Raw genomic sequence first — 27,454 nt, forward strand, 5'->3', positions numbered from 1 at the left:
AAGGAATTTGACCTAAACACAGAATAATAAAACAATAACAAATATTTTACAAATAAATATAAATAAATATGATAAACAATAAACGTATAAAACAATAAAAGTGTATTTTAAAGAGAAAAAGAGTACAATGCATGCCATTACTGTTTTTATAGCATTTAGTTTGTATAGAGTAAAGACAACTTTTAAAATGACACTTAGGTTTATAGAATTTGGCAACAACAGTCAATACATTTTCGATCTCAAATCCTGTCACACTCTTGAAAAAAGAAAACATATTTTATTCTGAAGGCAGAGTTGAACCCTACCAGCTTTTATTCTGAAGGCATAGTTGTTCAGTTTCCGGCAGTGACGTTGGTCCGCGGGTTAGCCCCGCCCCCTCTCGGCGGATCGGAGTAGCAGCAGTCGGGCCGCTACATAGAGCCGATCCGCTGCTCCGGGTCTCATCTGAGGACTACGACCATGGAGTAAACATGGCCCACAATCGAAGCTTTTTCCTCGAAGGTAAGCCCCGACCCTCCCGCTGCGCCGCTCCGGTCGGGCAGGCCGCCATCTTGTTTGTGGTGGTCTTCGCTTCACGCCTGGTTGCTGTGCCATCCTCGGCTTTGAGGCGAGCGATGGCGGGCCCGTGACGGACCGTGCCGGGTTTTTCTTTTTTTTTTTTCTCCTCCTTTTTCCTCTCCCTTCGGTGCGGGTGGACGGGAGCTCTGATGCGGGTTGACCACGGGTCAGAGACGGTCCCGTCCAGCGGACTCTACAACCCGGATCTTGGGTTTCGATGCTTTTAAGCTAGCTGGACGTTAGCCGGACGCACGGACGGGGCCTGTCGTCGTAGTTTGCCCCAAAAAGAGCCCCCCCACCCCCGCCCCGTATAAACGAGGGGCCCCTCGCGTGTTGGCCAAGTGTTCAGCTCAGAGGCCACGCTCTTAAAAACGTGAATAACTCAAAATGTAAACAACATTATGAACATTTGAGTGACAGAAGAAAAGCTCCACTGGGTTGAATGTGTCATCGCTGCCTTGCTCAGTGGCAGTGCCATGAGGGCAAGGGCAACTATACGCGTGTTTTAACCATCTATAAAAAAAGAGAAGTGGGGTGATTATTCTGTTTGTTTTTTTTACGTCACAAAAATCTCATCAAAAGACCAAAACCAACAGTTTCTCATTTATCATCGCCAATAAAAACGCAATAATCAATAATCAATAAGCCTCACAGTTGCTCCACCATCAGCCTGAACACACACACACTCGTTTATATTGATGGAGCACCAAATGTGGATTAATCCGCCCCTCAACTAGTCCCCAACACATGCTCTATTTCCTGTTTGAGTAACAATTACAGTGACCAGCAATCTTTTTAGGAATTAAACTATTCACTATATTTAAATACAAATAAAACACCTCGCAAATATATATATATATATATATATATATATATATATATATATATATATATATATATAGTTTAATTCCTAATTTACTTCCAATAGGAACCAATGTGCTTTAAGGTGAGAGCCTCAGACAGGAAGTCAGACAGTATTAAGAGACGTGCTAACGTGTCTGAATTAATTTACCTTAATGAGAGGAGGTCTCGACACTGCAAGAGGAAAAGTGCTTCAATGCTTCCTTTCTTATCTCCTTTAGCAAAGGATGCAGTGGAGAGGAAAGGAGACGAGCAACATTTAAAGCGTTGTCGTCTTTTCTCATCCTTGTTTATAAGCCTCATTAATTCTCCTTTGCATCCTTCCTCGACCTCGTGACCTTTTCCATTGAGATCCAGGAAGAAAAAAGACGACCGTGATGTGGTGAAAATGCAGAACATTACACTTATCTGTGAAACCTGCCCGGCAACAACAACAACAACAACGGCTCATTGAAAGAAAGAAAAGATGCAGATGCATTTAGGAGTCATTCAGGGATTTGGTTGCTGGTTTGGTTTAATCTGCGAAACTTGTCCACGTTACGGCATTTAAAGCTGTTATTGGGCAGTGATGCAACAAAACTCCCTAGACGGACGCGTTGCTCGAGTCTGTTTGGCAGACGGACGCGTTGCTCTTCCCCCGAGTGACGTCGAGCTGTTTGGGTTTCATCAACCGAGTTGCTCCTTCGGCTGTTTCATCAACCGAGTTGCTCCTTCGGGTGTTTCATCAACCGAGTTGCTCCTTTGGGTTTCATCAACCGAGTTGCTCCTTCGGCTGTTTCATCAACCGAGTTGCTCCTTCGGCGGTTTCATCAACCGAGTTGCTCCTTCGGCTGTTTCATCAACCGAGTTGCTCCTTCGGCTGTTTCATCAACCGAGTTGCTCCTTCGGCGGTTTTTTTAACCAAGTTGCTCCTTCGGCTGTTTCATCAACCGAGTTGCTCCTTCTGCTGTTTCATCAACCGAGTTGCTCCTTCGGCTGTTTCATCAACCGAGTTGCTCCTTTGGGTTTCATCAACCGAGTTGCTCCTTCGGCGGTTTCATCAACCGAGTTGCTCCTTTGGGTTTCATCAACCGAGTTGCTCCTTCGGCTGTTTCATCAACCGAGTTGCTCCTTCGGCGGTTTCATCAACCGAGTTGCTCCTTTGGGTTTCATCAACCGAGTTGCTCCTTCGGCTGTTTCATCAACCGAGTTGCTCCTTCGGCTGTTTCATCAACCGAGTTGCTCCTTCGGCTGTTTCATCAACCGAGTTGCTCCTTCGGCGGTTTTTTTAACCAAGTTGCTCCTTCGGCTGTTTCATCAACCGAGTTGCTCCTTCTGCTGTTTCATCAACCGAGTTGCTCCTTCGGCTGTTTCATCAACCGAGTTGCTCCTTTGGGTTTCATCAACCGAGTTGCTCCTTCGGCGGTTTCATCAACCGAGTTGCTCCTTTGGGTTTCATCAACCGAGTTGCTCCTTCGGCTGTTTCATCAACCGAGTTGCTCCTTCGGCGGTTTCATCAACCGAGTTGCTCCTTTGGGTTTCATCAACTGAGTTGCTCCTTCGGCTGTTTCATCAACCGAGTTGCTCCTTCGGCTGTTTCATCAACCGAGTTGCTCCTTCGGCTGTTTCATCAACCGAGTTGCTCCTTCGGCTGTTTCATCAACCGAGTTGCTCCTTCGGCTGTTTCATCAACCGAGTTGTTCCTTTGGCTGTTTCATCAACCGAGTTGCTCCTTTGGGTTTCATCAACCGAGTTGCTCCTTTGGGTTTCATCAACCGAGTTGCTCCTTCGGCTGTTTCATCAACCGAGTTGCTCCTTCGGCTGTTTGGGGGAATCGTGCGTCGTCGGCAGAGATTCTCTGTCGGGGGAGTTTGTGCTGCAGGAAATCCGCCGACGTGAAATGAACGAGTGTCCCGGAGGCGTTATCGGGGCTTCTGTTCTCCTCTTCCAGACTTTGGGGGTCGACTCTCGTGGTTTTAGTTGCCTCCTGCAGCGCCGATCCAGATGGTCGAAGAGCTCCGGGATCATAACCAGATTTATGGCTTTTGAACCGTTTCTTGTCGTTTTTAAAATGCCCCTGAATTGAATGATTCACTTAAAGTGTGTGTGTGTGGGGGGGGTCAGCATCTCCTTGACGTCTGCTAATCCACTTCTGCAGCTGCACAGGAAGGACAGGAGCATTGTGGGGGAGGGGGGGGGGGCTTTTACCTGATGTTTACCAGATGTTTACCTGATGTTTACCTGCCGCGCTCGCAGCCAGACGGAGGACTGGAAGTCGAGCGGCGGGTTTAACTCCGTGTTTGTTGATGGATTTAATTGTGATTCTCACACATGTCGGTTTCCTCCTCGACAACATCCAGCCGACGTTAGAGAGTTGTGATTTTATTCTTTATTGTATGTGAGGAAAGGAAATGTGGCGCGGCATCTGTTGTTGTTGTTCACGTTAATTAAGATAGCTCTTAATAATAATTCTTCGCATTAGATCATTCGCTCTGGACGAAGCCTTCATTCATCCCGATGTGAAGCTTTTTTACATGTTGAACGGTGGAGCCCTGCTATTAATCACAGGATCCTGGTGAGTTAGGAAACCAAGTTTTCTGAAAAAGAAAAGCAGAAAATCCTCTAAAAAAAGAAGCTAAAATCAGAAAAATGTTTTGATTAAAATTAATCTATAATCTAAATGTTTTTTTCTGACCCAGGAAACATTATTGCTCCTTTTCAACGTTGACCAATGCAGCGCAAACCAGATGCACTCCTTTCCTTCTTACCTTTCACAATAAAAGCCAGAGGCGTATGATATTCACAGCCTATTTCACAAATTCTGCGTTGAACCCAAACGTTCCCTCTTGTCTAACGTAACGTTCCCTCTTGGGCAAACGTTCCCTCTTGTCAAATGTAACGTTCCCTCCTGGTCAAATGTAACGTTCCCTCCTGGTCAAACGTAACGTTCCCTCTTGGTCAAACGTAACGTTCCCTCTTGGTCAAACGTTCCCTCTTGTCTAACGTAACGTTCCCTCTTGGGCAAACGTTCCCTCTTGTCTAACGTAACGTTCCCTCTTGGGCAAACGTTCCCTCTTGTCAAATGTAACGTTCCCTCCTGGTCAAATGTAACATTCCCTCTTGGTCAAACGTAACGTTCCCTCTTGGTCAAACGTAACGTTCCCTCTTGGTCAAACGTAACGTTCCCTCTTGGTCAAACGTAACGTTCCCTCTTGGTCAAACGTAACGTTCCCTCTTGGTCAAACGTAACGTTCCCTCCTGGTCAAACGTAACGTTCCCTCCTGGTCAAACGTTCCCTCCTGGTCAAATGTAATGTTCCCTCTTGGTCAAACGTAACGTTCCCTCCTGGTCAAACGTAACGTTCCCTCTTGGGCAAACGTAACGTTTCCTCCTGGTCAAATGTAACGTTCCCTCCTGGTCAAATGTAACGTTCCCTCTTGGGCAAACGTTCCCTCCTGGGCAAACGTAACGTTCCCTCTTGGTCAAATGTAACGTTCCCTCTTGGGCAAACGTTCCCTCCTGGGCAAACGTAACGTTCCCTCCTGGGCAAACGTAACGTTCCCTCTTGGTCAAACGTAACGTTCCCTCCTGGGCAAACGTAACGTTCCCTCTTGGTCAAATGTAATGTTCCCTCTTGGGCAAACGTAACGTTCCCTCCTGGTCAAACGTAACGTTCCCTCCTGGTCAAATGTAACGTTCCCTCTTGGGCAAATGTAACGTTCCCTCCTGGTCAAATGTAACGTTCCCTCTTGGGCAAACGTTCCCTCTTGTCTAACGTAACGTTCCCTCTTGGGCAAACGTTCCCTCCTGGTCAAACGTAACGTTCCCTCTTGGGCAAACGTAACGTTCCCTCCTGGTCAAACGTAACGTTCCCTCCTGGTCAAACGTAACGTTCCCTCTTGGTCAAATGTAACGTTCCCTCCTGGTCAAATGTAACGTTCCCTCTTGGTCAAACGTAACGTTTCCTCCTGGGCAAACATAACGTTCCCTCCTGGTCAAACGTAACGTTCCCTCCTGGTCAAACGTAACGTTCCCTCTTGGTCAAATGTAACGTTCCCTCCTGGTCAAACGTAACGTTCCCTCTTGGTCAAATGTAACGTTCCCTCCTGGTCAAATGTAACGTTCCCTCTTGGTCAAACGTAACGTTTCCTCCTGGGCAAACATAACGTTCCCTCCTGGTCAAACGTAACGTTCCCTCTTGGTCAAACGTAACGTTCCCTCTTGGTCAAACGTAACGTTCCCTCTTGGTCAAACGTAACGTTCCCTTTTGGTCAAACGTTCCCTCCTGGGCAAACATAACGTTCCCTCCTGGTCAAACGTAACGTTCCCTCTTGGTCAAACGTAACGTTCCCTCTTGGTCAAACGTAACGTTCCCTCCTGGTCAAATGTAACGTTCCCTCTTGGTCAAACGTAACGTTCCCTCCTGGTCAAACGTAACGTTCCCTTTTGGTCAAACGTTCCCTCCTGGTCAAATGTAATGTTCCCTCTTGGTCAAACGTAACGTTCCCTCCTGGTCAAACGTAACGTTCCCTCTTGGGCAAACGTAACGTTTCCTCCTGGTCAAACGTAACGTTCCCTCCTGGTCAAATGTAACGTTCCCTCTTGGGCAAACGTTCCCTCCTGGGCAAACGTAACGTTCCCTCTTGGTCAAACGTAATGTTCCCTCTTGGGCAAACGTTCCCTCCTGGGCAAACGTAACGTTCCCTCTTGGTCAAACGTAACGTTTCCTTCCTGGTCAATCGTAAGGTTCCCTTTTGGTCAAACGTTCCCTCCTGGTCAAACGTAATGTTCCCTCCTGGCCAAACGTAACGTTCCCTCTTGGTCAAACGTAAGGTTCCCTCTTGGTCAAACGTTCCCTCCTGGTCAAACGTAATGTTCCCTCCTGGGCAAACGTAACGTTCCCTCTTGGTCAAACGTAACGTTCCCTCTTGGGCAAACGTTCCCTCTTGGTCAAACGTAATGTTCCCTCCTGGGCAAACGTAACGTTCCCTCCTGGGCAAACGTAAGGTTCCCTCTTGGTCAAACGTAAGGTTCCCTCTTGGTCAAACGTTCCCTCCTGGTCAAACGTAATGTTCCCTCCTGGGCAAACGTAAGGTTCCCTCTTGGTCAAACGTTCCCTCCTGGTCAAACGTAATGTTCCCTCCTGGGCAAACGTAACGTTCCCTCCTGGTCAAACGTAAGGTTCCCTTTTGGTCAAACGTTCCCTCCTGGTCAAACGTAATGTTCCCTCCTGGGCAAACGTTCCCTCCTGGTCAAACGTAACGTTCCCTCCTGGTCAAACGTTCCCTCCTGGTCAAACGTAACGTTCCCTCTTGGTCAAACGTTCCCTCTTGGTCAAATGTTCCTGCGGTGACGTGAGTGTGTTCTGTGTTCTGTCTGATTGCAGCTCTGGATCGATCAGAGTCCCGGCGAGACGGAGGGTTCAAGCACAACAACTGGAGCTTCTCTCTCTCTGGGGACAGCGAAGAGGGGAGGAGTCATGAGTAAGCCCCTCCCACCCGATAGTAGATATTGATTCTCTCCTGATCTTAAAAATAATTTAAAACCTTCAGCGAAATGCTTTATTATTTATTTGTTTTACACATTTTAATCTGAATATTAGTGTCTTTAGTTTTTAGCTGACATTTATTTCCTGCAGTCTATTTTTCTGAAGAGCTCCTCTGTGAACACACACACACACACACACACACACACACAGTCTGAACATGTGTGTCCTCTCAGTGTGAGCGTGGTGAGCATGGAGGAGATGGACCGGCAGCAGCCCACCTCCCCCGAGGAGAAAAAGGTAAGCCCTTCTACTTGAACTCCTCTTCCTCTTGTTTTTCTTCCTCTTCATCTTCTTTGTTCGGTTCTGTTTGCGTTTGTAGATTTCTCCTAAATTCACCTAAAGTCACCATTACTTAACGCCTCATTTGCACATTTAAACATAACATTTCATAAAACTTGTAACACAATAACTCCTCTTAATGTGAGTGGTGAAGTTTCATGTGATATCTATGAGGTAGAGGTTTATTAATAAAACTATATATATTATGAAGCTTTATAAAGAGGGGTTTGTTCACACAGCATTCAGAGATTCATTTATACACATTTATTAATAAAATAGATGTTTTTATGGGTGTTGATGGTATTTAGTGATTTATAATTCTCTGTGAAAACATGCGTCGAGGCCTCATGTTCCTATTTAAATGTGTCTCCTCAGTCTCCGGCTCTGAGGCACTTCACCTCCTCTGATCCGTTGAGAATGTATGAAAACCGACCAAATACTCACATGAGGCCTCTGAACAAGCTGGCGCCCAAAAGACTCAGGTACACCACTATATTGATTTTATATTTCTTTATTAGTATTTTACCTCAGAATTAGTTTGAATATGTAATCTGAAATATATATGTATTTTTATTTTTATTTGTTTGGGAAATAAATTCACTTTTGATAAAATGCAAATACATTATTTTTGTTTGAACTGGAACGTCTACGGACAAATAATGAAATAAATCCAGTAATGAACAAAATGTAATTAAAGTGCTGAACACTCTATAATGTATTATTCAGGTAACAAATGGGTAAATAGACTAAAATAATGATAACAATTAACTACAATCCTACCCTCTTAAGGTAAAATAAGCCTTTATCACATTATAAATAGGATTTTAATTCACATTTAAGCGTGATTAAGTTAATATATTTCCCCCCCCCTGCAGCGATGTCCCTTTCTCAGTAGCGGCGTCCTCCCCCATCCCCAACAGAACCAACTATTTCATCATCAGTCCGGCGCCGTCGCAGGGAATCGTCCTCCAGGGGCGACACTTCCAGCACGCTCAGACGCCCTCCGCCATACGGAAGCCGGTCCAAAGGTGAGTGGCAGGTTCACAATGTGGTGGAAAGTACACGGGAAGTAAAGGGGGAGTACACGGGGAATACACAGGAAGTAAAGGGGGAGTACACGGGGAATACACAGGAAGTAAAGGGGGAGTACACGGGGAGTAAGAGGGAAGTAAACTGGAAGTACACGGGGAGAAAGCGGGAAAACAGAAAGTAAACGTTATGTAAACAGAAAGTAAATGGGATGTAAACAGGAAGTAAACATGACGTAAGCGGGAAGTAAACGACGGGACGTAAACAGGAAGTAAACGTGACGTAAGCGGGAAGTAAACGACAGGAAGTAAACGACAGGAAGTAAACGTGACGTAAGCGGGAAGTAAACGACGGGACGTAAACAGGAAGTAAACGTGACGTAAGCGGGAAGTAAACGACGGGACGTAAACGGGAAGTAAACGTGACGTAAGCGGGAAGTAAATGACAGGACGTAAACAGGAAGTAAACGTGACGTAAGCGGGAAGTAAACGACAGGACGTAAACAGGAAGTAAACGTGACGTAAGCGGGAAGTAAACGACGGGACGTAAACGGGAAGTAAACGTGGCGTAAGCGGGAAGTAAACGACAGGACGTAAACAGGAAGTAAACGTGACGTAAGCGGGAAGTAAACGACAGGACGTAAACAGGAAGTAAACGTGACGTAAGCGGGAAGTAAACGACGGGACGTAAACAGGAAGTAAACGTGACGTAAGCGGGAAGTAAACGACAGGACGTAAACAGGAAGTAAACGTGACGTAAGCGGGAAGTAAACAACGGGACGTAAACAGGAAGTAAACGGGACTTAACAGGAAGTAAACGGGACGTAAACAGGAAGTGTGCTGGTGTTCCGCGAGTCTCCACAGCCACTGGATTACTTTTGACCCAAGACAAACTTCAGGTAAGCTCTCGAATGACAGCCAGCGGCTTTATGAACGGGTTCATGGACGCTTAGGGAGCTTAAATATGTTGTTCAACAAAAAGTTTGAATGGAGATGTTCAACTTCATTAAAAGCTCGTTAAAATCTGTTTCTTTTTATTCTTATTTATTCTGTAGGCCTCTATGCATTTGCTTATGAGACTTTAAAAAAAATAATTAACAACATAATAAAAAAACCTAAAGTTAAATGTCAACATATTTACAAGTTGAATTAGCGCTTTGTTCTGCCGCTGAAAGCCAAATGACATCCTCAGTGTTTTCCGTGTGTGAGTTCCCCTTAAAGTGCTTTTCATGTCGCCCGTGAGCCGGATGCTTCCGGTTAGAGCATTCGTACCCTCGGCAACAGTCTGACCTTGTTAGAGGGAAGTTCTTCCACGAGTGGGACAGAGTTCTAGATCTTTGATGAGCTCCTTGTAATGTCAATGAAGGTGATTTAAATCTGAAGCTGCTCTATGGCTCACTACCTTCGTCCTCTGATCACTTTGATTGATTTGCATTGGTGAGACGTTTCTGTCTTTTTTTTCTTTCTTTCTTTCTCGTTGTTCCATCTTCCAGCAGCCTTGATTTGAAGGAAAGGTAAGACGTCTTCACATCGAGCAGTGACGCTGCTTAAATGTTTGTTTTTTAAATGTCACGGACACAAACTGGTTCAACGCAACTGTTAAGAGTGTTTGTGGACTGGATGGAGTTGGTTTGAGGTGCTCGTTGGACAATAAGCCGTCCTGCTGCCACCTCCCGTCTGTTTGATCACTACAGTGACCAGATGTTTGAGATGTTTGGTGGACGTTCATGTGGGAGACGAGACTAAAACGGGGCCAATATGGCTACATTCTGGATTTGAGGCCGACATAAGAAGTGAAACCCAGACGATGAACTTCACGCTGTATTGAAGAAGACTTAAACTAGAGATTGAGACCATAAACTCATGTTTACAATGTTTACTGAGGGAATACATCAAGAGAAGTAGTCATTTATATAGACTTCTATACAACCAGAGGAGTCGCCCCCTGGTGGTCAGGAGAGAGAATGCAGCTTTAACACATGAAGCATAGACTTCTATACAACCAGAAGAGTCGCCCCCTGGTGGTCAGGAGAGAGAATGCAGCTTTAACACATGAAACATAGACTTCTATACAACCAGAGGAGTCGCCCCCTGGTGGTCAGGAGAGAGAATGCAGCTTTAACACAAGAAGCATAGACTTCTATACAACCAGAGGAGTCGCCCCCTGGTGGTCAGGAGAAAGAATGCAGAATCTGCCATCTGGGTCAAACGTGTGTTGTGTATCGTTTTGCAAACCAGCTTATGTTGCATTAGCGCCACCCAGTGGACACTCACATTCCGTCCCACTTGGTAATGGATGCTGAGTTCAGTGCTAGTGTTCGCCTTCATGTTTGTATTTTTTTATTATGTAATTATTTATGTATGTTTTTTAAAGTGTAATCCTCCTCTGTCAAATGTTTGTTTTTATGGAAGACAAATGATATTAAACCAGTTTGATATTTTTCAATCCAGCACATTTTAATCCAAGCTCTCAACGTGCTGCGTTTTAATTTTGACACGTTGTCTTGTATCTCTCTCCTGCAGAAATGACTTCTCCACCACACAGCAGGCGGTAGAAGTGGACAGCATCGTCCTCACCTGTCCAGAGATCTCAGGTAGAGTTTACAGCGGCTGTAGATCTGCACTGAACCTGCCAGCAGAGGAGGTCTCAGGCCTCCCACATCTAATCCTCAAAGCTCTAGTGTCTCCTCTGGCGGTCCAGACAGATGACCATCCTTTGCTTTTATTTTAACCCCCATATTTCCTCCTCCTCCTCCTCAGAAGAAGAATATGTTGATCTGAAGGATAAATAAAGTATATTATTAAATATAAAGAAACCTCTGAAACCAAGTGTAAGAGATGTATACGACTACCCCAAAACATTTATGATTATAGTATCGGGTCCTTTGAAGTAAGTCAGCGTTGACATGAGATCAATAAGGTGATGGATTTACCGTTGGCCCTTTCAGAAGAGGAGACGCTGAACGTGAAGCGGCGCATCCAGCAGAAGAGGAAGCCGCTGGAGGACTGCTGTACCTTCCCTTTGCAGGTCAAAGCAGCCGAGGTGAGAGCGCTGGGACTACATTACCCAGAAAGCATTGCAACTGCACACTTCTCCTTCCTCTTGGTCTGAGCTGGAGATGCTGTCCTCTCATCATCTTATCTTATCATCCTCTCATCCTCATCCTCTCATCATCTTATCCTCTCATCATCTTATCCTCTCATCATCTTATCCTCTTCTCATCATTGTATCCTCTCATCCTCTCATCCTCATCCTCTCGTCCTCTCATCATTGTGTCCTCTCGTCCTCTCATCCTCTCATCCTCATCCTCTCGTCCTCTCATCATTGTGTCCTCTCATCCTCATCCTCTCATCCTCATCATTGTGTCCTCTCATCCTCTTGTCCTCTCATCATCCTCTCATCCTCATCCCCTCATCATCTTATCATCCTCATCCTCTCGTCCTCTCATCATCTTATCCTCTTATCATCCTCATCCTCTCATCCTCTCATCATCCTCTCATCTTCTCATCATTGTGTCCTCTCATCCTCATCCTCTCGTCCTCTCATCATTGTGTCCTCTCATCCTCTCGTCCTCTCATCCTCATCCTCTCGTCCTCTCATCATTGTGTCCTCTCATCCTCATCCTCTCATTGTGTCCTCTCATCCTCATCCTCTCATTGTGTCCTCTCATCCTCATCATTGTGTCCTCTCATCCTCGTCCTCATCCTCTCATCATTGTGTCCTCTCATCCTCTCATCATCCTCTCGTCCTCTTCTCCTCTCGTCCTCTCATCATCCTCTCGTCCTCTCATCATTGTGTCCTCTCATCCTCATCCTCTCATTGTGTCCTCTCATCCTCATCATTGTGTCCTCTCATCCTCATCCTCTCGTCCTCTCATCATTGTGTCCTCTCATCCTCTCATTCTCATCCTCTCATCCTCATCCTCTCGTCCTCTCATCATTGTGTCCTCTCATCCTCTCGTCCTCTCATTCTCATCCTCTCATCCTCATCCTCTCGTCCTCTCATCATTGTGTCCTCTCATCCTCATCCTCTCATTGTGTCCTCTCATCCTCATCATTGTGTCCTCTCATCCTCGTCCTCATCCTCTCATCATTGTGTCCTCTCATCCTCTCATCATCCTCTCGTCCTCTTCTCCTCTCGTCCTCTCATCATCCTCTCGTCCTCTCATCATCCTCTCGTCCTCTCATCATTGTGTCCTCTCATCCTCATCCTCTCATTGTGTCCTCTCATCCTCATCCTCTCGTCCTCTCATCATTGTGTCCTCTCATCCTCTCGTCCTCTCATTCTCATCCTCTCATCCTCATCCTCTCGTCCTCTCATCATTGTGTCCTCTCGTCCTCTCATTCTCATCCTCTCATCCTCATCCTCTCGTCCTCTCATCATTGTGTCCTCTCATCCTCATCCTCTCATTGTGTCCTCTCATCCTCATCATTGTGTCCTCTCATCCTCGTCCTCATCCTCTCATCATTGTGTCCTCTCATCCTCTCATCATCCTCTCGTCCTCTTCTCCTCTCGTCCTCTCATCATCCTCTCGTCCTCTCATCATCCTCTCATCCTCCTGTGTATTTTTTGTTTGGGTCAGTGAACACAAATAATAATAAAAACTGATACCAAGACATTAAATAATTGCTCACCTTCTCTTTTAGTCTACTCGGGTATAATTGTGTTGCTAAAAGGAGCTAAAGGATGAGTGAATATTGGCCTTTCTTTGTGGGTCTTGGATCCCCAAACATCCACCTGTTTTCCAACATGTTATTACACATTGATAGGAGGGTAATAATATGTCAGACGTTGCTGTGGGTCAGCTGGTTGTGGACTCCATTAATCCAGCGTTTTAACGGGGCGTTTCTTTCCCGTTGGCAGCCCCAGCGGCCGACCGTCTACCACACGGTGTGCTTGAAGTGCAACAAGCCGAGCGAGGACGTCAGCGAGTGTCGGAGCTGTGGGACCGGGTCGGCGCTGCTGCCCTGTCCGCAGGCCGCGCTGTCGTCCCCGACCCCCCGGCCCCCCATCCGGTGCCAGCCGTCCCCCGGACCGAACGGCCCGCAGCAGAACTTCTACCAGCCGGCCACGACCGTGAGGGGGCCCCGCGGGGAATCTCTGCCCGTGAGAATTGTGACCACCAGGGGGACCCTGCTGCCGCTGAGCAACGGCCGGTCCCCTCCGTTAGCCGGGACGTCGAGCTGCTACGGCGCCAGGAACCCGCCCAAAGGGAAGAGGGTGAATGCGGCGCAGCGGCACGAGCTCAACGACCCCAGTGAGTAAACGAGGTGCCGTGAGGCCGGCCAGTTATTGGGAGCTGCAGGGATGATGTGTGCTTGTAGTCCAACAGGAAGTCAGCGTCACTGGTTTCCTCCAGAAACAGCCAATGAGATTCTTCCGATGAATTTTAAATAATTGCAGAAAATAATCTGTCATACAAAAATTTAGAGGTTTTGTTCATCAAAATAATTTTCACTAATTCACTTCTATCGTGTGTAAAGTTTGAAGAAGCTAATGTTAGTCTATAGAGGAACTCCATCACGGTTACATGACTTCATGTCTATAGAGGAACTCCATCATGGTCACATGACTTCATGTTAGTCTACAGAGGAACTCCATCACGGTCACATGACTTCATGTCTATAGAGGAACTCCATCATGGTCACATGACTTCATGTTAGTCTACAGAGGAACTCCATCACGGTCACATGACTTCATGTCTATAGAGGAACTCCATCACGGTCACATGACTTCATGTCTATAGAGGAACTCCATCACGGTCACATGACTTCATGTTAGTCTATAGAGGAACTCCATCACGGTCACATGACTTCATGTTAGTCTATAGAGGAACTCCACCACGGTCACATGACCTCATGTCTATAGAGGAACTCCATCACGGTCACATGACTTCATGTCTATAGAGGAACTCCATCACGGTCACATGACTTCATGTCTATAGAGGAACTCCATCACGGTCACATGACTTCATGTCTATAGAGGAACTCCATCACGGTCACATGACTTCATGTCTATAGAGGAACTCCATCACGGTCACATGACTTCATGTCTATAGAGGAACTCCACCACGGTCACATGACTTCATGTCTATAGAGGAACTCCATCACGGTCACATGACTTCATGTTAGTCTATAGAGGAACTCCATCACGGTCACATGACTTCATGTTAGTCTATAGAGGAACTCCATCACGGTCACATGACTTCATGTTAGTCTATAGAGGAACTCCATCATGGTCACATGACTTCATGTTAGTCTACAGAGGAACTCCATCACGGTCACATGACTTCATGTCTATAGAGGAACTCCATCACGGTCACATGACTTCATGTCTATAGAGGAACTCCACCACGGTCACATGACTTCATGTCTATAGAGGAACTCCATCACGGTCACATGACTTCATGTCTATAGAGGAACTCCATCACGGTCACATGACTTCATGTCTATAGAGGAACTCCATCACGGTCACATGACTTCATGTCTATAGAGGAACTCCATCACGGTCACATGACTTCATGTCTATAGAGGAACTCCACCACGGTCACATGACTTCATGTCTATAGAGGAACTCCATCACGGTCACATGACTTCATGTTAGTCTATAGAGGAACTCCATCACGGTCACATGACTTCATGTCTATAGAGGAACTCCATCACGGTCACATGACTTCATGTCTATAGAGGAACTCCACCACGGTCACATGACTTCATGTCTATAGAGGAACTCCATCACGGTCACATGACTTCATGTCTATAGAGGAACTCCATCACGGTCACATGACTTCATGTCTATAGAGGAACTCCATCACGGTCACATGACTTCATGTCTATAGAGGAACTCCATCATGGTCACATGACTTCATGTTAGTCTACAGAGGAACTCCATCACGGTCACATGACTTCATGTCTATAGAGGAACTCCATCACGGTCACATGACTTCATGTCTATAGAGGAACTCCACCACGGTCACATGACTTCATGTCTATAGAGGAACTCCATCACGGTCACATGACTTCATGTTAGTCTATAGAGGAACTCCATCACGGTCACATGACTTCATGTCTATAGAGGAACTCCATCACGGTCACATGACTTCATGTCTATAGAGGAACTCCATCACGGTTACATGACTTCATGTCTATAGAGGAACTCCATCACGGTCACATGACTTCATGTCTATAGAGGAACTCCATCACGGTCACATGACTTCATGTCTATAGAGGAACTCCATCACGGTCACATGACTTCATGTCTATAGAGGAACTCCACCACGGTCACATGACTTCATGTCTATAGAGGAACTCCATCACGGTCACATGACTTCATGTCTATAGAGGAACTCCATCACGGTCACATGACTTCATGTCTATAGAGGAACTCCATCACGGTCACATGACTTCATGTCTATAGAGGAACCTCCACCACGGTCACATGACTTCATGTCTATAGAGGAACTCCATCATGGTCACATGACTTCATGTCTATAGAGGAACTCCATCACAGTTAAATACGTGTTCTCTCCCCAGTCGTCCTGTCCAGCGACGACGAGGAGGCCGACAACGCCAGCACGGGGAGCGTCAACAGGCTCGACAGCGTCTCCCCTCGACCCGCCGACTCGGCTCACTCCTCACCGGCGCCCTCTGGAGGCCGAGTGGAGGCAGCAGTGAAGAGCGCCGGAGAGCAGGAGGAGCCCAACGCCGAGTTCTTCGAAGACGTCAACATGAAGATCACGATACCACGGAGAGCCCGGATGAAAGATCAGGTGGGCGTCCGGATAGTTTACGTGTCACGGAGATTAACACTCTGGAACCCAAGTTTCAGGGTATTTATTTACAATTATTTTATTTATATATATATATATATATATATATATATATATACCCAAACTTTATAAGTCTCCAAGTGTTACTAACTCTCAACAGTCGGCTTTGGATTAAATCCGACTCATTCTCACATGATGTCATCGTTGGGTTGAAATCCGACAAGTTTCCGTTTCTTTTGTCTCGGAGTGAAACGGGAATGTGCAGCGAAGTGAAACCAAACCACTGATGCTCTCTCCTCGACCTCTTTTCTTCTTTTAAAACTCCCAAGTTCGGGAATCAACCCCCCGAGCAGTTTTCTCCGAGGCCGAAGAAACCCAAGTTCACGTCCAGCAGCTGTGACAGCATCATCCTGGAGTGTCGGAGCGTCCGGGTGGGCACTCTGCGCAGGATGGTGACGAAGCCCGTCGTCGTGAGTATAGAGTATATAGTTATATATCGTTTAGTTTAAACGTGCCCAGTTATGCAAACTGCTAAACGCACGCAGCTCTTGGCTGAGACGGTGTTTTCATCGTGATGTAGAAGTGTCACTGAGGACAGAACAGAGTAAACAACAATGTCCCTCAGACACTTCCTCCAGAAGTTTCAAAATAAAAGCCTTGCAGGGAAGTGAAGCGATGATGTCCCCAGAACATTTAGAGGGCTTTTAATGTGAAACTAATTACAAGGGAGGCTACACCTTTTTTTTTTTTAGAATATAAAAATACTTCAAAAACACTCCTGTCTTTTAAACCCTTTTAAATGTGTCATATGTAACTGGTGTAAAGGGCTCATGTGTGAAGTTACGACGCCATGAAGAGTAGAAGAAGTGACGTTCCGTGTTCTCTCTCTGCAGTTTTCCATCGAGCAGATCAAGCTGGAGACTGAAGGTAGGCCCCGACCCAGTAAACACAACTCTGTGCTGCAGAGATCGGTTCAGTGTCACTCGTGGAGCTTCATGACGTCATGTTGTTCCTTCAGCTGGGGGTGAAAGGGACTCATAGTGAGTGACACCGGACTCCACTCACCAAGAACAAGAGCTGCTCTACTGCTGCCTCCACCTGTCGGTGTGTTGAGTGACTTTGGGGAATCCACACTGACCCCTTTCAAGGTCAACAACAACGCAAACGCTGTAGGGGGGTGGAGGCAGAGCAGCAGCTCCCCGAGTCCTGAGAGGAGTCCTGTGTGTTCGTTTAAAGCTATGAAGAACCTCGTACTAACACGACCCTCAACATCAGCACTGTGCCTTCCTTCTGTTCTCATGCGATGTGTTCTGGTCGTCAGGCTCGGAGCGCGACACCGTGGAGAACATCTGTCTGCGGGCGTCGGAGCTGATCAGCTGCGAGTGGTGCAGCGTCCGGAAGCTTCCGGTCTTGTTCTTCCAGACGAGTCCGGCGGAGTGCGCCCGGCTGCGCTCGCAGCTCGACATGTCGGAGGAGAAGGGAGCGCACTGGTACGACTGTGCCGGGGACCGTGAGTACACACATGATGCAGTACAAGTACACAGCGCTCTGGACCACTCTATACAACCAGAGGAGTCGCCCCCTGGTGGTCAGGAGAGAGAATACAGCTTTAACACATGAAGCACAGACTTCTATACAACCAGAGTCGCCGCCCCCCTGGTGGTTTAGGAGAGAAAATGCAGCTTTAACACATGAAGCATAGACTTCTATACAACCAGAGGAGTCGCCCCCTGGTGGTCAGGAGAGAGAATACAGCTTTAACACATGAAGCATAGACTTCTATACAACCAGAGGAGTCGCCCCCTGGTGGTCAGGAGAGAGAATACAGCTTTAACACATGAAGCATAGACTTCTATACAACCAGAGGAGTCGCCCCCTGTTGGTCAGGAGAGAGAATGCAGCTTTAACACATGAAGCATAGACTTCTATACAACCAGAGGAGTCGCCCCCTGGTGGTCAGGAGAGAGAATGCAGCTTTAAGACATGAAGCATAGCCTTCTATACAACCAGAGGAGTCGCCCCCTGGTGGTCAGGAGAGAGAATGCAGCTTTAACACATGAAGCATAGACTTCTATACAACCAGAGGAGTCGCCGCTGGTGGTCAGGAGAGAGAATGCAGCTTTAACACATGAAGCATAGACTTCTATACAACCAGAGGAGTCGCCCCCTGGTGGTCAGGAGAGAGAATGCAGCTTTAACACATGAAGCATAGACTTCTATACAACCAGAGGAGTCGCCCCCTGGTGGTCAGGAGAGAGAATACAGCTTTAACACATGAAGCATAGACTTCTATACAACCAGAGGAGTCGCCCCCTGTTGGTCAGGAGAGAGAATGCAGCTTTAACACATGAAGCATAGACTTCTATACAACCAGAGGAGTCGCCCCCTGGTGGTCAGGAGAGAGAATGCAGCTTTAAGACATGAAGCATAGCCTTCTATACAACCAGAGGAGTCGCCCCCTGGTGGTCAGGAGAGAGAATGCAGCTTTAACACATGAAGCATAGACTTCTATACAACCAGAGGAGTCGCCGCTGGTGGTCAGGAGAGAGAATGCAGCTTTAACACATGAAGCATAGACTTCTATACAACCAGAGGAGTCGCCCCCTGGTGGTCAGGAGAGAATCCAGCTTTAACACATGAAGTACAGACTTCTATACAACCAGAGGAGTCGCCCCCTGGTGGTCAGGAGAGAGAATGCAGCTTTAACACATGAAGCATAGACTTCTATACAACCAGAGGAGTCGCCCCCTGGTGGTTATGAGAGAGAATGCAGCTTTAACACATGAAGCATAGACTTCTATACAACCAGAGGAGTCGCCCCCTGGTGGTCAGGAGAGAGAATACAGCTTTAAGACATGAAGCATAGACTTCTATACAACCAGAGGAGTCGCCCCCTGGTGGTCAGGAGAGAGAATGAATTGAAGATGATAATGCAGCGTAGCTTTCTGTGGCCTGAAACGACACATTCTGCATTTCTTTTTAAATATTAACTTGCCGTGCTGATATGTAAGTTTATTATGGGCTGTTCTTTGTTAAAGGTTAATGTGCAAGGTCTAAATGTGTGTCCTTAAATGCATACCAACTAAACGCCGTGTTCTGTGCTGCACGCGGTCAGTTCCTCCAGAGCTCGGCTGGTTTCATCATCGTCACATTATCGATATCAATATCCTGCTCTCACCTCTCAGATTTAATAAATAATAGATAAATAAATAGCTGCAGAACATTGAACATTGTTCTATATAAATATAAAACGCACTTATAAAGGATTCGATGCGTCTGAATGAAACGAGGTTCTCCGTGTCCGTCAGAGTCGGACGAGAAGTTCATCGTCCTGATCTTCGAGAACGGGCTGGTGATGAAGGAGCAGGCCATCCTGGAGGACATCCTGGGCGAGATCGGCCGCACCAACAACCTCAGCAACTTCCCCGCCAAGCTGCCCTTCGAGGAGGCCAACATCCGGCTGGTCAACTACAACAAGGCCTTGAAGCAGAAGGAGGAGAAGGTTCATTCATGTATTATTAAGGAACTGGATAATAACTGTGTGTGTGTGTGTGTGTGTGTGTGTGTGTAAACTGTCCTGTTTATTAAAGTTATTATTAAATTATACGTGTACACTGGACATCTTATTTCTTTTAGATTGAGTCCGTCACCAAACAGAACTGAATGTGTTAGTATTCTTTTATAATTTCTAAGAAAACAAAAACAATCTCCGGAATATTTACAATCAAACATATTTTCTGAAGATTCCTCAGCGTGGTTTTATATTTTATTTTCTCCGTCCTAACAAACACATTTCTCTCTCTCTCTCTCTCTCTCCCTCCCTCCCCCCATCTCCCTCTCTTTCTCTCTCTCCCTCTCCCTCTCTCTCCCCTCTCCCTCTCCCTCTCCCTCCCTCCCCCCATCTCTCTCTCTCTCTCTCTCTCTCTCCCTCCCCCCATCTCTCCCCCCCCCCTCAGGAGAAGCCGACCCAAAGCCCTCACAAACCCTCACTCGGCTCCCCGGTGAACAAGGTGGTGCAGGCCTCCCCGGCCTCCGTGCTCGCGTGCTCGCGGATGACCACCCGCCAGCACGCCGGCAGCTACTTTGAGGACGAGGACGAGGACATGACCGACCTCCAGCCGACCTTCTCGGGGCCGATCGTCAAGTGAGGAAACCCTCTTCCTGTAATTCATGTACTGTATGTATTATGTTGACTTCATAATACATGTGTACGTTTCAACGTTGGTGTGTTGGGGCGTTTCGTGTTGGGGCGTTTCAGCGTTGGTGTGTTTGGGGTTTTTGACGTTGGGGCGTTTCAGCGTTGGTGTGTTCGGCGTTTCGACGTTGGTGTGTTCGGCGTTTCAGCGTTGGTGTGTTCGGCGTTTCGACGTTGGTGTGTTCGGCGTTTCAACGTTGGTGTGTTCGGCGTTTCAGCGTTGGTGTGTTCGGCGTTTCAGCGTTGGTGTGTTCGGCGTTTCAGCGTTGGTGTGTTCGGCGTTTCGACGTTGGTGTGTTCGGCGTTTCAGCGTTGGTGTGTTCGGCGTTTCAGCGTTGGTGTGTTCGGCGTTTCAACGTTGGTGTGTTCGGCGTTTCAGCGTTGGTGTGTTCGGCGTTTCAGCGTTGGTGTGTTCGGCGTTTCGACGTTGGTGTGTTCGGCGTTTCAACGTTGGTGTGTTCGGCGTTTCAGCGTTGGTGTGTTCGGCGTTTCAGCGTTGGTGTGTTCGGCGTTTCAGCGTTGGTGTGTTCGGCGTTTCAGCGTTGGTGTGTTCGGCGTTTCGACGTTGGTGTGTTCGGCGTTTCAGCGTTGGTGTGTTCGGCGTTTCGACGTTGGGGCGTTTCGACGTTGGTGTGTTCGGAGTTTCAGCGTTGGTGTGTTGGGGCGTTTCGACGTTGGTGTGTTGGGGCGTTTCGACGTTGGGGCGTTTCGACGTTGGTGTGTTGGGGCGTTTCGACGTTGGTGTGTTCGTCGTTTCGACGTTGGTGTGTTGGGGCGTTTCGACGTTGGTGTGTTGGGGCGTTTCGACGTTGGTGTGTTGGGGCGTTTCGACGTTGGTGTGTTCGTCGTTTCAACGTTGGTGTGTTGGGGCGTTTCGACGTTGGTGTGTTCGTCGTTTCGACGTTGGGGCGTTTCGACGTTGGTGTGTTCGGCGTTTCAACGTTGGTGTGTTGGGGCGTTTCAACGTTGGTGTGTTCGGCGTTGGTGTGTTGGGGCGTTTCGACGTTGGTGTGTTGGGGCGTTTCAACGTTGGTGTGTTGGGGTTTTCGGCGTTGGGGTTTTCAGCGTTGGTGTGTTGGGGGTTTTCAGCGTTGGTGTGTTGGGGGTTTTGGCGTTGGGGCGTTTCAGCGTTGGTGTGTTGGGGTTTTCGGCGTTGGAGGTTTCGGTGTTGGGGCGTTTCAACGTTGGTGTGTTGGGGCGTTTCAACGTTGGTGTGTTGGGGGTTACTGGCGTTGGTGTGTTGGGGGTTTCGGCGTTGGGGCGTTTCAACGTTGGTGTGTTCGGCGTTGGTGTGTTGGGGCGTTTCGACGTTGGTGTGTTGGGGCGTTTCAGCGTTGGTGTGTTGGGGCGTTTCAGCGTTGGTGTGTTGGGGTTTTCGGCGTTGGAGGTTTCGGTGTTGGGGCGTTTCAACGTTGGTGTGTTGGGGTTTTCGGCGTTGGGGTTTTCAGCGTTGGTGTGTTGGGGGTTTTGGCGTTGGGGCGTTTCAGCGTTGGTGTGTTGGGGTTTTCGGCGTTGGAGGTTTCGGTGTTGGGGCGTTTCAACGTTGGTGTGTTGGGGCGTTTCAACGTTGGTGTGTTGGGGGTTACTGGCGTTGGTGTGTTGGGGGTTTCGGCGTTGGGGCGTTTCAACGTTCGTGTGTTCGGCGTTGGTGTGTTGGGGCGTTTCAACGTTGGTGTGTTGGGGTTTTCAGCGTTGGTGTGTTGGGGGTTACTGGCGTTGGAGTGTTGGGGGTTTCGGCGTTGGTGTGTTGGGGGTTAGTGTGTTGGTGTGTTGGGCGTCTGCTGGATGGTTAACACCTTCGTTCCCTCGTGAAGCAGAAAATGTCGTTTTTGAAAAAAGACGGTTCATCGTTCCGATTGAAGCTTTGAGTTATTCTCATGATGGATGAACGGATGAACGGTCGTGACGCTGTCGGTGGCGTCTGTCTTCCAGGTTGATGGTGTACCCGCCTCCTCCGGCCAAAGGCGGCATGTCGGTCACCAACGAAGACCTGCACTGCCTCAACGACGGAGAGTTCCTCAACGACGTCATCATAGACTTTTATTTAAAGTAAGCGTACGAGACGACCTTTTAAAAAAAGAAAAAAAGATCTGTTTTCATTTCAGACGCTTTCAGTTGCTTCCTCCCTTTTGTTTGTCCGTCTGCGTTAGATATTTAGTTCTGGAGAAGTTGAAAAAGGACGACGCACAAAGAATCCACGTGTTCAGCTCGTTCTTCTACAAGAGGCTGAACCAGAGGGAGCGGAGGAACGCGCCCGACGCCACCAACCTGCCGTGAGTCTGCGGCGCCGCATCTCATTAGTGCGTTTCAGCTGCTCGCTGCTTCAGCTCGTCGTGTTTTTTTATTCCCCCCAGAATCCAGAAAAGGAAGCACAACCGGGTGAAGACCTGGACTCGGCACGTGGATCTCTTCCAGAAGGACTTCATTTTTGTTCCCATCAACGAGTCGTGAGTCTTCTCTGGAAGCTTTGTTCATTCATTATTCTTCTACCTTTTTCAAATGTTTTTATTTGAATGTATTTTATTACATTTTCTTTTCTTACATTTTTATGTTATATTCTCTCTGTAAATATAAGATATTTAAATAAAAATAATTTATAGATTTTTTTTATTTTGTAATTTCATCTTTTTAATTGATTAAAAACACATTTTTCTTTTGTTGATTGAATTATTATAATTTGATATTGTGGCGTATGATACGTAACCAGACGTCTGCTAAATAAATACATGAGTGACATGTGTCGTCAGAGCTCACTGGTACCTGGCCGTCATCTGCTTCCCGGGTCTCACGGGTCCGGTTTACGAGCAGAACCCGCTCTACCACGGCGCCCCGTCGGAGGAGAACCTCCCGGATCACTGCCGTCCTCTGTCCCCCGACGGGGACGGCCTGGACGAGCCCTCGGAGGACCCGCTCGCCGGCGCCCCCGAGTCCGAGCCCTCCGCCAAGGAGACCGCCACAGACGGGGGACCCGAGGCTCCCGGCACCGGCCCGGCGGAGCCAGAGCAACAATACACAAGTGAGATGATAAAGTACATTATTATGGAAGTAGTATAGTAATACATAGTAATAATATTCGTAGTGGACTTCTTGTCCAGCTGCTTTGGTCTCTTTTGTTGAATGAATTATTATAACTCTTTATTTTTTATTTTCCAAGTATCAATGTTATATCTGCAGTTTTATCAGAAGATTTAAAGCAACAATCTGGCTGCAACTACTTTATTATTGTCATTATTGAATCAGATAATAGTAAAAATGATAATAATGATAATAAAAGAAAAACGTCCACATTGACGTCTTTAAATATATATTTGTTGTCCAAACAGTATTTTCTGTCATTTTAATGACTTTCTGTGGGCCGACTTTGACCTTCTTCATGTGATGAACTCGTTCCAGGTGAACTGCAGAGAATCAGCGTTTGTTACGGAGCGCGAGGAGACGACGAGACCTTCAACTACTCCGACGAGCAGAGCTCCTGTCAGGTAGCCGGCTCCTCCTCCTCCTCCCTCCCCCCTCCTCCTCCCTCCCCCCTCCTCCTCCTCCTCCTCCTCCTCCTCCTCCTCCTCCCTCCCCCTCTCCCTCCCCCTCCTCCTCCTCTCCCTCTCCCTCCTCCTCCTCCTCCCCCTCTCCCTCCCCCTCCTCCTCCTCCTCCTCCTCCCCCTCTCCCTCCTCCTCCTCCTCCCCCTCTCCCTCCTCCTCCTCCTCTCCCTCTCCCTCTCCCTCTCCCTCTCCCTCTCCCTCTCCCTCCTCCTCCTCCCCCTCTCCCCCTCCTCCTCCTCCTCCTCCCTCCTCTCCCTCCCCTCCTCCTCCTCCTCCCTCCCCCCTCCTCCTCCTCCTCCCTCTCCCTCTCCCTCCCCCTCCTCCTCCTCTCCCTCCTCCTCCTCCTCCCCCTCTCCCTCCCCCTCCCCCTCCCCCTCCTCCCCCTCCTCCTCCTCCCCCTCTCCCTCCTCCTTCCTCCTCCTCCTCCCCCTCTCTCTCCTCCTCCTCTCCCTCCTCCTCCTCCTTCTCCTCCTCTCCTCCTCCCCCTCTCCCTCTCCCTCTCCCTCTCCCTCTCCCCCTCCTCCTCCTCCTCCCCCTCTCCCTCCCCCTCCTCCTCCTCCCCCTCTCCCTCCTCCTTCCTCCTCCTCCTCTCCCTCTCCCTCTCCCTCTCCCTCCTCCTCCTCCTCCCCCTCTCTCTCCTCCTCCTCTCCCCCCTCCTCCCCCTCCCCCTCCCTCCTCCTCCTCCCTCCTCCCCCTCCTCCTCCCCCTCCCTCTCCTCCTCCTCCTCCTCCTCCCTCCTCTCCCTCCCCTCCTCCTCCCTCCTCCCCCTCTCCTCCCCCCTCCTCCCCCTCCCTCCTCCTCCTCCCTCCTCCTCCCTCCTCCTCCTCCCTCTCCTCCTCCTCCTTCTCCCTCTCCTCCCCCCTCCTCCCCCTCCTCCTCCCTCGTCTCCCTCCTCTCCCTCCCCTCCTCCCTCCTCCTCCTCCCCCTCTCCTCCCCCCTCCTCCCTCCTCCCCCTCCTCCTCCTCCCTCTCCTCCTCCCCCTCCCCCTCCCTCCTCCTCCTCCCTCCTCCCCCTCCTCCTCCCTCCTCCTCCTCCCTCTCCTCCTCCCTCTCCTCCTCCCCCTCCTCCTCTCTCTCCTCCTCCTCCCTTCCCCTGCTGGTCCCTCCTGCTACCCCGTCGTCCCCCTCCCCCTCCCTCCTCCTCCTCCCTCCTCCTCCTCCCCCTCCTCCTCCTCTCTAACGGGTCTCGTCTGCGTCTCCAGGACGAGTGCAGTGATGACGGGGCTCTGGCTGAAGACGCTCTGGGCTCGGAGGCCTCGGCTCTGGCCGGCAGACTGAACCTCTGCAAACAGTAAGTTTGGAGCACTTCTGCCTCCCGCCAGCAGGCGGCGCTCCTCTGGCACAAACGGGAGGGGTTTCTCCTGACTGTGGTTTCTCTGCTGCAGGCCCTGCATCCTCACCATGGACTCCCTGCGCGGTCCGGCCAGGTCGACGGTGGTGAAAACTCTCCGAGAGTGAGCGGGTTTTGTTTTCCAGGTTCAATCTGACGTTCATTGACCCAGAAAGTGTTCATTAAATCCAGAAGCTGTACAAACTGACGGTCCTTGAACACACCGCGTGTGATGGGTCCGTCAGAAACCGAAGCTTATAATCGTAGAGCCTCTTTTTTAAGGATCTCCATAACATGTTTATGGATTTATGGTTGTTTACCAATTTAGTGCATCGTCGTTGACAACGGCTTCCCTTTTCGATTTCTGGGCGCGTTCGTTTTAGGTACCTGGAGGTGGAGTGGGAGGTGCGTAAAGGGACCCGGCGGAGCTTCGGGAAGGACGTGATGAAGGGTTCGAGTCCCCGCGTGCCTCAGCAGGACAACTTCAGCGACTGTGGCGTCTACGTGCTGCAGTACGTGGAGAGCTTCTTCGAGGTGAGACGTTTCCTTTTGCTCACGAATTCATGTCGTTTTTATTTTTAAATGCATTTTTGAGCCAAAAGAATATCATTCGTACAGAAATCTACGACTGCAGAACGATGATTTACGTCTCGGATATCAAACGGATGATATAAAAGATAGAGGGGATTATTTTAAAGTGAAAAAATGTAATACTAATTTGAGAAATTAAAATAAATGTGAAAATACTAAATAATAGTCATTCAAAAATAAATAATAATCAGATAAAAATGTAAAACTTATCAATTACATTTGTATATAATGTCCCCCAATAAATAGATAATTAAATATAAATTGAAAAAGATCAAATTAAATGTATAAATATTAAATAATATTCATAAAATAAATCTTTTAAAATGAAATTAGAATTGGATCATAATGGAAAAAAAAAAATCAAATAAATGTGTATATACTAAATGGACATTAAATAAATCTTTCTAAATGAATATTAATCAAATAAAACTTTACAAAGATAAAATAAATGTGTAAAGACTAAATAATAGACATTAAATAAATCTTTCTAAATGAATATTAATCAAATAAAACTTTACAAAGATAAAATAAATGTGTAAAGACTAAATTAAAACAAAACTATAAATAAAAGAGCGATAAAATGAGTCTTAAGAATTGGAACGTATCTCTCCCACGCGCAACACGCCATCAGCTGATGCATTTATTCTTAAATAAAATAATTTCTTCTCGTACAGAATCCCATCCCCAGTTTCCACCTGCCGGTGAACCTGTCCGAGTGGTTTCCACAACCGCGGATGAAGACGAAGCGCGAGGAGATCAAGGAGCTGATCCTGAAGATCAAAGAGCAACAGGAAGTGGACAAGAGGGAGGAGCCTGTCCCGGCTCCGCCCAGCTCCCCCGGGGAGCCCGAGATCGAAGAGACTTCTGGGTCCACGGGCCCGCCGCCGAACTTACCCATCAGCCCCTGAAGGGGGCGGGACCTGATTGTACGCTGCTGGTTTCACTTCAACGTGTCTGGGGGAGAATAAGGGGGTCCTCAGCGCCCTCCGCTAACCACAGACATCGAACGCAACATTGAATTTGTACGGGAAAAAATAAACATGAACTGTAAATATATATTTTTTTTTTTCTCCCGCTGCCTTTGTAATTTACCGTTTTTTGTTGTTTTGTTTTTGTTGTTTTCTTCTGCCTCCGTCATGAAGTGGCCCGCTCTTAAGTTATGTTCCCGTGGATGTTGTTGTTCTCCGGGACGACACGCGCAGATGGACGTGATCTTTTTTTAACGCCGTGTGGAGGAAAGAAGAGGAAGTGTGTTCCGACCCGGAGGAGGAGCGCCGCTCGGTGCTCGTTGGGTCTGGTCTTCAGCATTAAAGCCACTCGAGATGCAGGAGCGCCGCTCGGTGCTCGTTGGGGATGGTCTTCAGCATTAAAGCCACTCGAGATGCAGGAGCGCCGCTCGGTGCTCGTTGGGGATGGTCTTCAGCATTAAAGCCACTCGAGATGCAGGAGCGCCGCTCGGTGCTCGTTGGGGATGGTCTTCAGCATTAAAGCCACTCGAGATGCAGGAGCGCCGCTCGGTGCTCGTTGGGTCTGGTCTTCAGCATTAAAGCCACTCGAGATGCAGGAGCGCCGCTCGGTGCTCGTTGGGGATGGTCTTCAGCATTAAAGCCACTCGAGATGCAGGAGCGCCGCTCGGTGCTCGTTGGGTCTGGTCTTCAGCATTAAAGCCACTCGAGATGCAGGAGCGCCGCTCGGTGCTTCAACCGTTTTTATTCCTGCATTGAACGTTTTCTGTGCTTTTTTGTTGTTTTATTTATGTTTCAAAAGGGTTTGTTTTGTT

The 27,454-nt window shown here is 48.1% G+C and overlaps 1 protein-coding gene across 3 annotated transcripts; it reads left to right on the forward strand.

Annotated features, from left to right (window-relative positions):
* The first annotated feature begins 355 nt into the window (after positions 1-355).
* Positions 356-27,454, forward strand: senp6a (SUMO specific peptidase 6a). 3 transcript variants are annotated; one of them, XR_004609025.1, is made up of 24 exons: positions 356-501; positions 6,785-6,881; positions 7,120-7,183; positions 7,601-7,707; positions 8,101-8,253; positions 10,777-10,847; positions 11,202-11,296; positions 13,118-13,511; positions 15,787-16,022; positions 16,352-16,492; positions 16,916-16,949; positions 17,344-17,532; positions 19,331-19,524; positions 19,979-20,166; positions 22,150-22,266; positions 22,368-22,490; positions 22,572-22,664; positions 22,965-23,233; positions 23,611-23,696; positions 24,956-25,044; positions 25,139-25,207; positions 25,467-25,617; positions 26,349-26,696; positions 26,817-27,454. XR_004609025.1 is itself a non-coding variant. In XM_034527338.1 (23 exons), the coding sequence occupies exons 1-23, from the start codon at positions 471-473 to the stop codon at positions 26,580-26,582; spliced, it is 3,225 nt and encodes a 1,074-aa protein (XP_034383229.1). In that variant the 5' UTR covers positions 356-470; the 3' UTR covers positions 26,583-26,730. The 3 variants fall into 3 exon arrangements, 2 of the variants coding, with proteins under 2 accessions (XP_034383229.1, XP_034383230.1); XM_034527338.1 differs by lacking the exon at positions 26,817-27,454 and having other exon boundaries at positions 26,349-26,730; XM_034527339.1 differs by lacking the exon at positions 26,817-27,454 and having other exon boundaries at positions 11,205-11,296; positions 26,349-26,730.

This window comes from Cyclopterus lumpus, chromosome 24, assembly GCF_009769545.1.
Source record: "Cyclopterus lumpus isolate fCycLum1 chromosome 24, fCycLum1.pri, whole genome shotgun sequence".
Classification (NCBI taxonomy): Eukaryota; Metazoa; Chordata; class Actinopteri; order Perciformes; family Cyclopteridae; genus Cyclopterus; species Cyclopterus lumpus.